At 46.1% G+C, this 9,446-nt stretch overlaps 1 protein-coding gene across 1 annotated transcript; it reads left to right on the top strand.

Annotated features, from left to right (window-relative positions):
- Window positions 1–6,913: 6,913 nt before the first annotated feature.
- P2RY4 (pyrimidinergic receptor P2Y4) lies at window positions 6,914–8,962 on the top strand. Its single transcript, XM_045537788.1, has one exon. The coding sequence runs from the start codon at window positions 7,485–7,487 to the stop codon at window positions 8,550–8,552; it is 1,068 nt and encodes a 355-aa protein (XP_045393744.1). The 5' UTR covers window positions 6,914–7,484; the 3' UTR covers window positions 8,553–8,962.
- The last annotated feature ends 484 nt before the right edge of the window (window positions 8,963–9,446 follow it).

The raw sequence follows: 9,446 nt of genomic DNA on the forward strand, positions 1-9,446 counted from the left end.
TGTAAATCCACATGTAACCACCACCCAGATGAGGCATAGAATATTTCCATCTCCCCAGAAAATTTCCTTGTGCCCCTTTCCAGTTAGTAGTTTCCCAAAAAGAACTATCACCATAGTTTTATTTTGACCAGGAACACATTCGTGTTACAAGGATGCAACAGTAAGAAGGCAAAAGAATGCATCTCTAATTATGGAGTTTCTGGCTCCTATAATAGATTGGTAGGACAAATATTTTCAGGTCCTTAGCCACCCTCTCTCTGCATACCGCAATGATATTCCCAACCAAGCCTTCCAGTTAAGAAGTAATGATAAGATCTCTGTGTGAGGAAGGGGTGGGTTATTCAGTAAGGGGTTGGAACAGATAGAATTGTTTCCCAACTCAATAGTCATCTCCCTTTTCCTTCTTGTGAGCAGAATCCCCATTTTTAAGGTACCCTACCCTCCTCCACGTAGTTCTGTGGTCCTTTACAGCAGTCATAGTCATTTTATCCCTGCTGCCAGTTATCAGTTTATTTATAGGCATGATGAAATTCAGGCCACTGAGATGCTGGGGAGATTCTGGGATTCCTGAATGATAAAAACAAACACACAGGAAAAGAGGCCTTTCTACTCTACCATTGAATATTGCCACATTTAGACGCAATGCCTGAACTGCAACAGCCACCTTGTGACCATGACCGTTGCTAAACAATGCACTGAAGGGTGCAAATCAGAAAGATGGAAAGAATCAGGATTTTTAAATGACATTGTGGAGCTAGTGAATTAGCCAACTCCAAAGCCACCCACCCCTGGACTTATAAGCAAGATAATACATCTCCTTTTTTAAAAAAGTCAGCTGAGTTGGAATTTTCTGTTCTTGCAACTGAAAGCATACCAATAGATTCAAGTGGGATGTGGATGAAAGCATTAGCTCAGCGGGGGAGGATGGCAAATGAGATAGATGGATCAAATAGCAGAAACAGAGACTTCTTGTGCTGTCCTAGGTGCTGGACAAAGTGGTCCTGGTCTCTCTCTGCTCTAAGGTTGTTAACAGCCTTGCTGGAGATAAAGGCAGACATTTAGAAAGACAGAAAGGGCACACTACAGAGAAGACATATGGATAAAGCTAACTTGGGTACAACTATATGGAGCCAGACACTTTCCCATGATTTTATTAGTAAGTTTGGTTATCCAGAGTTTCAGAGTACTGCTCCTTTCCATCAAGGTTGAGTAATCATCTTGTTCCACTTACTCTCAGCAGGTGACCTCATTTTTTCACTTCATAAAGAACACACAAGAAATTGAGGTGAACCTCCCACACCCTCCAAAACCACCTATATTTTAATTCCTAATAATGATGAAGAGGACACCAGGTTGGATTATTTACAGGTATTGCTGCATTTTCTTCTCACAACAAGCTAGGTGCTAGTATCCTCATTCTACATATAAGGAAATGAATGTTCAGGAAGACTTATCTATAGTCACATAGCTGGTGGGTGATGAAGGTCAACCCTAGGTCTGACTCCAAAGCCTGAGTTTTTTTCTACTATATCACTTACCTTCACTCCCTCATTGCTTCCCTTCTTTCCCTCATTCCTTGCTCCTTCCTCCCTCCCTGCCTTCATTCCTCCTTTCTTTCCTTTCCACTTTCCTTCCTTTCTTCCTAACTCAGAGAAAGAGTTTAGAAACCATGCCTTTCCCCCTTTTCCTTCTTTAGGCCCCAAGGAAATGGCAAACATTGTACAGAAACTGTCACCAAGACATTTATGAATATTAGATGTGAGGGGCCAGAGGGAGAGGACTGGAACAAACTGGAGGAGTGGGGCAATGGAAGAGTATCAGCCATAATGGTATCCATACATCTTATTTATCTCTGTTAGGGGAAAGAAGATAATAAACTTTTCCTGAATACTAAATTCCAGATGTCAATGAGACACCCAAGTGGATGTGTCTTATAGTGAACAACACACATAGGGCTTAGATTATAGGTGTTGGAACCATTCAATTCAACAAATTATAACTGGGTCTTTCATTCATTCAACAAATATTTATTGAATACATAACTATGTGCAAGGTACTTGTTTTCTTAACTCTGAATTGGAAGGCTTTTTTGGACAGCAGGGCATATAATTTGAAAGAAAATATCTAGAACATATGTTATAATATTAGGTCATTAGGCCTGGTGCTGTGGCTCACGCCTGTAATCCTAGCACTCTGGGAGGCCAAGACGGGAGGATCACTCGAGGTCAGGAGTTCGAGACCAGCCTGAGCAAGAGTAAGACCCCGTCTCTACTAAAAATAGAAAGAAATTAGCTGGACAACTAAAAATATATAGAAAAAAAACATTAGCCAGGCATGGTGGCACATGCCTGTAGTCCCAGCTACTTGGGAGACTGAGGCAGGAGGATTGCTTGAGCCCAGGAGGTTGAGGTTGCTGTGAGCTAGACTGATGCCATGGCACTCTAGCCTGGGCAACAGAGCGACACTGTCTCAAAAAAAAAAAAAAAAATTAAATTAGGTCATTAAATATGAAATGTCCAATTTCAAATCAAAAGTTTAGTTTATTATATCTCAAACAAGAAGCAGTACAATTAATCAAAGTATGCACTTAAACTATTGACACAGTTTTGCCATCATAATGGTAGCTTGTTTAGGCCAGCAGCAAAGAAGCCTGGAGAGCAAGTGGTCATTAAATTATAAAAGATGTTTTCCACAGCTTGTTGAGAATTGAATATTTTTCCTTGCAAGAATTGGTCCAAAGCCTTGAAGAAGTGATAATCAGTTGGTGCCAGGTATGGTGAATATGGTGGATGACAGAGAGTTTCCAAGTCCAGCCTCCGTAGTTTGAGCAGCGTTGTTTGTGTGATATGTGGTCAAGTGTTGTCTTGCAAGAGGACTGGCCTGTCTCTATTGACCAATCTCAGCTGCTTAATCACAAGTATCCTCATCATTTCATCCAACTGGTTGCAGCAGACATCTGCTGTAATCTATTGACCAGGTTTCATGAAGTTGTAGTGGATAATACCAGCGCTGGATCACCAAACATACACCATTAGCTTTTTTTGATGAATATTTGGTTTTGGACTGTGTTTTGGCACTTCATCTTTATCCAACCATTGTGCTGAATACTTGTGATTGTCAAAAATAATCTATTTTTTGTCACACATAACAATATGGTGTAGAAATTGTTCGCTTTTATGTCATGATAGCAAAGAAAGGCAAGCTTCGAGACTATTTCTCTTCTGACACCTGTTTAATTCATGCAGTACACATCTGTCCAGCTTCTTTACCTTGCCCATTTGTTTCAAATGGTCCAATATCGTTGGAATAGTAATGTCAAACCTTGCTGCTAATTCATGCCTAGATTGAGATGGATTCACTTCCACTCCAGCTTTCAACTCATCATTATCCACCTTGGTCTCGGGTCACCCACATGGCTCACTTTCAAAATTAAAATCACCAGAATGGAACTTCTCAAACCATTGATGTACTGTGCATTCATTAGCCACATCCTTCCCAAACACTTTGATGATATTTTGAGCTGTCTGTACTGCATTGGTTCTATGATGGAACTCATATTCAAAAATAACACGAATTTTTGACTTATCTATGGTTTCACAAAAATTGCTATAAAAAATGTGAAAGATAATCACAAGCCAAAACATGCATTTGAAAGACTAAGGATGTACCTTCACAATAGGGGGAAAAAAAAGAAGTGTCAAAGTGAAATGTCAGAGATATCAACTGGCAAACTTAGTACTTAAGGAAATCGGGCATTTCATACTTAATGACTTAATACTTTTACATGGAAGGCTGTGGGAAAAACAGAGGTAAAACAAGGTACATTGTCCTGAAGGGCTCTGGTTCCGGTGTGGGGGTGGGAGGATTGGGAGGAGATGAACAAAAACACAAATGACTGTAATTCTAGGCAGCCTGTGGTATGTGCCACAATCTCTGTAGAAATCAAGTGGAATAGAGTGTGAGAGAGGGAGAGAGAAATTTTGATTAGAGAGAGATCTGTATGCTGCAGTCTCTTGGTCATTAGAACTATTGATAACTTCTAAGCAGTAGTTGAAATCGTGAGAGTGAATGTTCTTAGAGGGGGGAGTGTGGAGGAGAGAGAGATGGTGGATAGGAGAGGAGGGGAGGAAAGGGAAGGGAAGGGAGAGAAAGAGGTTCTTTGGGGGAAGGCTCACATTTGGGGGATGGAGGACAAAAATGAGCCAGGGAAGGAGTCAGGAAGAACATGCAGAGGAATAGGATAACCAGAGTGATGTTACAGAAATTTAGGTGTAGAAGAGTTTCACAGAAGAGAGTTTGTCTGATCTGCTCCATCCCATTCCTTTTGTCCTGGGTGAGGATAGAAGCTAGGGCTTCTGGTTGGGGAAGGCTGGGAGAGGCCTTTTCCTGAAGTAGCCACTGGGTGGCAGTGGTGGCAGCAGCAGCAGCTGCAGCTGTGTCCAGGGACAAGCAGAGCCTAGCAAAGTGAAGACAGGTGAAATGCAGCAGAACAAAGCCAACCTGAAGCAGTAGGAGCAGGAAGCTAGCTCAGGCTGGGGCTTCTCTGGTACAACGCTTCCCCTTGAGTGTACATCGAACCTCAAATCACACTTGTCCTCCTCTGGAGAGGCCAGGTTCATCCCTGTGAGCAAAGTGTAATAATAATAATAATGATAATAATAATAAAATACCTTATAGATTTGCAGAATTTTATGATTTTGAAGTATTTCCACACCTATTAACCAAGTCAATATTCAGAAAACCGTAAAAGGTTGGTACTATCATCCCCATTTCACTGGTGAGGAAATTAAGTTACGAAGAGGTGCCCGGGATCACATAACTAATAAGTGGAAGAATAAGGATTCGAACTCAAATCCATCTGGCTTCAAAAAACCTGGGCCTTTATGCAATATCATAGTATCAGCTGCCCAGCACTCAAGTTACGACTGCTTCTTCCACTCCTACCTTTTATCCCACCCTTTCCCCTGCCACAGGGCAAGGATCTCCAGATTTTCTCCATCCAGGTCTCTGGGCTTTCCAAGAGATCTAGGCTCTCCTCTCATTCCCAGGATTCAGCAGCCACATTCTCAGGATGAGAGGATCAGGTTCAGAGTCTCCATTGCTTCTAAGCTCCATTCAGAGTAGATTCTGTGCCAGCCTGCTCACCCCTCCCCAAAGGCACTGCCCACCTTATCCTCAGAGTCCTCCAGACCCAGAGTTTGCCTCTGGTGCCTAGGACATCCATACTTACAGTCTTAGTGAGTTCCGAGAGCCCCAAAGCCAGAGCTGCTGACAATTCGGTGTTCCCTGGCACTAGGCTCTCAAACATCTAGGCTTGTTCTTTGTGCCTCTCCGCTATTCAGACCAGGGGCTTTGGGAGTGACTGAGAGAGATGAGGGCTGCTGTTTAGGAAGGGCTGGAGTCTGTAAGGGAAACTCATTGGCTAGTATCCTTAGGGAGGCGTGAACTGTCTCCTGATCATCTCCTCTTACATGGGTAGGAGACAACTCAAAATGTACAGGCTGAAAAATGAACTCCCCAATCTTTCCCCAAACCTGCTCCTCTCACAGCCTGCCCTATCTCTGTCAATAATAACTCCCTCCTTTCAGTCGCTCAGGGCAGAGATTTTGGAGTCATTTTTGACTCCTCTCTTTTTCTCACACCCCACAGCAGTAAATCTTGCTGTTTCTATTTTCAAAATCTATCCAGAACCTGACCACTTCTTACCGTCTCCACCACTGTGGTCCAAGCTACCACTGTTTCTGTTGGCAATAGCCTCTTGCCTGGTCTTCCCCTGGACCCCCAGCTCTGCGGTCTACGCTCAACATATAGCTGACCAGTGAGTCTTCTAAAAGGTAAATCAGATCATGACACTTCTCTCCTCTAAACCCTCAATGCCTTCCCAGTCACTGAAAGTAAAAGCCTGAGTCCTTACAGCGGCCTCCCAGGACCTTCATGACCTTGTCCCTATCAAACTCTCTGACCTCATCTTCTACTTTTTCCCTTCCTCACACCACCTGGTCTTTATTTAAAATAGCAATCCTCTATTTCCCTTTTCCTTCCCTCTCTATTCCCCTTCCTGCCTTCATTTTGCTCTATAACAATTATCACAATCTATGTATTTTACTTATTAGTTCTATCATCCCCCAGTAGTATGTAAGGACCATTAGGGTGGGAGTTTTTGTCTATTTTGTTCACTCCTAGTGAACCACCAGTGCCTAGAACTGGACCAAGCACATAGTAGGTTTCCAGCTAATATTTGTTGTTTCTTTCCTGGATCATGGCCGGTGGCTTAGAGAGGCAACTAAGCATGGCAATAAAGTCGTGGATGCTAGAGCCTGGCCCAAAGGCTGGCCTGCCTGGGTTAAAATCTTGACTCAACCACTAATTAGCAAAATACTTAAACTCTCTGTGCCTTCATTTTCTCATCAGCAAAGTAGAGGCAATAATATTACCTATTTCATTAATCAGTATAAAGCACTTAGAACAGTGCCTGGCACACAGTACATGCTATATAAGCATTTGTTATAATTATATGCATATGGAGTTAAGATTTGTACCAGTAGCTGGATTTTCTAAAATCTTTCAGTGTATTGTCTTGCACTTGCCCATGTTAAAATTCATTCCCCATGTTTCTGCTCACTTACACAGACTTGTATGATTTTCCTGTAATTTATTTATCTCCAGCGGCCTGGCTCTTCATCTGTAAACTTGGATGTTTCCTTGTGTGCTCCCTCTTACAGTCACTTCGAAGCTGTTAAACAGTAATCTCACTGGGCTCGTTTCCCAATCTGTACAGTGAATGGGTTGGACTAGATAATCTTGAAGGGCCTTTCTAGCTTTTACAATCTCCTAGGTGGGTGGAGGGACAGGCCCCACCCTCACCTCAACTCCGCCCCCTTGGATATGCCCTCTGGCTGCCAAAGGGCCAGGTGACAGAGTCAGCTGAGCTCAGCTTCAAGGGGACCAGGTAGGAGATGTGCCAAGTTTCTTGGGTAAGGGTGGCAATGGGGCTCCTGGGCTCAGGCAGGCAGGGGGAAGGTGTCAGAGGTCAGCATAGTCTGGAGACACTGGGACCAGGGCAAAAGGAGAGGTGAATGAAGGCACTGTGGGGGAAGATGCCCCTCTTCACAGGTGCACAGCTGTGATGATGAGTTAGGAGACAATTTGGGTCTGGGCATCTTCCCACTTTGGATAGCGCTAGCCAGGCTGTCAAGGATAGAGTCAGCGGCAGAATGCGAACAACCCCAAACCAACAACTGCCCTCCTAAGCCCCAGCACTGCCTGCTGCCCACTACTTCCTGGGCTGGCCCAAGGGGCTAGACCAACGGAGCTTGGGTAGGGGCTGGGCTGGCTTGAGTGCCCCTGGACGTACTCCTTGCAGCACTCCCTAGCGCTTCAACCACTGCTCTGCCTGCTCTCTGCTTTCTTGCCCCAGGTCAGGGCCGGGGAGCCAGGGTAATCTAGCCACCCTCACTTCTGTCCTCTCCCCCTCTAGGAGGGCCATGGCCAGTACAGACTCCTTGCTGTTGAGACCCCTAAGCCCCAGCCCAGGTCCTGACGACGGTGAGGTGGAGCTGGACTGCTGGTTTGACGAGGAGTTCAAGTTCATCCTACTGCCTGTGAGCTACACAGTTGTCTTTGTGCTAGGTCTGGGCCTCAATGCCCCGACGCTCTGGCTCTTTCTCTTCCGCCTCCGACCCTGGGATGCAACGGCCACCTACATGTTCCACTTGGCATTGTCAGACACCTTGTATGTGCTGTCACTGCCCACCCTCATCTACTACTATGCAGCCCGCAACCACTGGCCCTTTGGCACTGGGTTATGCAAGTTCGTCCGCTTTCTCTTCTATTGGAACCTTTACTGCAGTGTCCTTTTCCTCACTTGCATCAGTGTGCACCGCTACCTGGGCATCTGCCACCCACTGCGGGCACTGCGCTGGGGCCGCCCTCGCCTTGCAGGCCTTCTCTGCCTGGCAGTTTGGTTGGTTGTAGCCGGCTGCCTCGTGCCCAACCTGTTCTTTGTCACAACCAGCACCAGAGGGGCTACCATCCTATGTCATGACACCACTCGGCCTGAGGAGTTTGACCACTATGTGCATTTCAGCTCAGCTGTCATGGGGCTGCTCTTTGGCGTGCCCTGCCTGGTCACTCTTGTCTGCTATGGGCTCATGGCCCGGCGCCTGTACCGGCCCTTGCCAGGTGCCACCCAGTCATCTTCTCGTCTCCGTTCTCTCCGCACCATCACTGTGGTGTTGACTGTCTTCACTGTCTGCTTCGTGCCTTTCCACATCACCCGCACCATTTATTACCTGACAAGGCTGTTGGAAGCTGACTGCCGGGTGCTGAACATTGTCAACGTGGTCTATAAAGTGACTCGGCCCTTGGCCAGTGCCAACAGTTGCCTGGATCCTGTGCTCTACTTGCTCACGGGGGACAAGTATCGACGTCAGCTCCAGCAGCTCTGCAGTGGTGGCAGACCCCGGCCTCCCACAGCTGTCTCCTCCTTGGCGCTGGTGTCCTTGCCTGAGGACAGCAGCTTCAGGTGGGTGGCCACCCCCACAGGACAGTAGCTGCCCTAACCTAGGGGCAGATAGGTTGTAACAGTGGAAGCTGGCAAGTGAGAGAAAAGGGGTGAATGCAGGGCAAACGTGAGGGAAAAATAGTGATGCCTCATAAGGCACCTCCTCCTCTTCTTCAGGCTCTGGAGAGAAGCCCTCACCATGAGGAGTTGGGGGAGGCAGGGAAATTGTGTGTGACCCCATCTCTCATAAACCTTTCAGCTGCTCTCTCTTTATTAACCAAAGGCAATAGCAGTCACTCCTCCACCTCTATTTCTTTCTCTTTGTTTCTGTCCCTTCCTGGAGCCATTGGTCCTGTTGCTTGATCCTACAAGACTTCCTGGAAATCTTCCCCACTCTTTCCTGTTCCATTTCCCCCACGTCCTCCTATAGCATGCATTTCTGCAGCCAGACCAGAGTGTTCAACTGGATGGGTGGAGAAGGCGGAGTAGTCCCAGGATCAGCCTGACGTATCTGATGGTGATAAGCAGAATCAGGAAGTAGAAGCATCTTGCATATCACATATCACATATGCCGAGGACTTGCCATACGTAACACCTACACCGACTTCCTGGTTCTCCCTTGAAGACAGAATAGTTTTGCCTACTGAGGTGCTGAAATAGGGCTCAAATCCAGGGAGCCTACATGCCAGGGTCCCCACATGCAGCTGGAGGGCTGGCACTGTTGAAGTGCTGTGCAGCACAAGTTAGAGTCCTATCATGGGGTGGGGACACTGAGGAGCCTCAGGGGCCAGGACCCAAGCTTATAACAGCCTTTGGGACAGGAATGACACTGGACTTCCTTTATGATGTTTGCTGAGAACATATCTGACAGCTCTCCTGTACTTAATGAAAGGAAGGCTTACACTGAGGGGGAGGAGCTTTCGTGTCTATAAACTGGAAATTC

The sequence above is a fragment of the Lemur catta genome, chromosome X (genome assembly GCF_020740605.2).
Source record: "Lemur catta isolate mLemCat1 chromosome X, mLemCat1.pri, whole genome shotgun sequence".
NCBI lineage: Eukaryota > Metazoa > Chordata > Mammalia > Primates > Lemuridae > Lemur > Lemur catta.

What these genes read in the sequence shown, in the direction of transcription:
- P2RY4 (XM_045537788.1), top strand. Translation starts at nt 7,485, where the DNA reads ATGGCCAGTACAGACTCCTTGCTGTTGAGACCCCTAAGCCCCAGCCCA.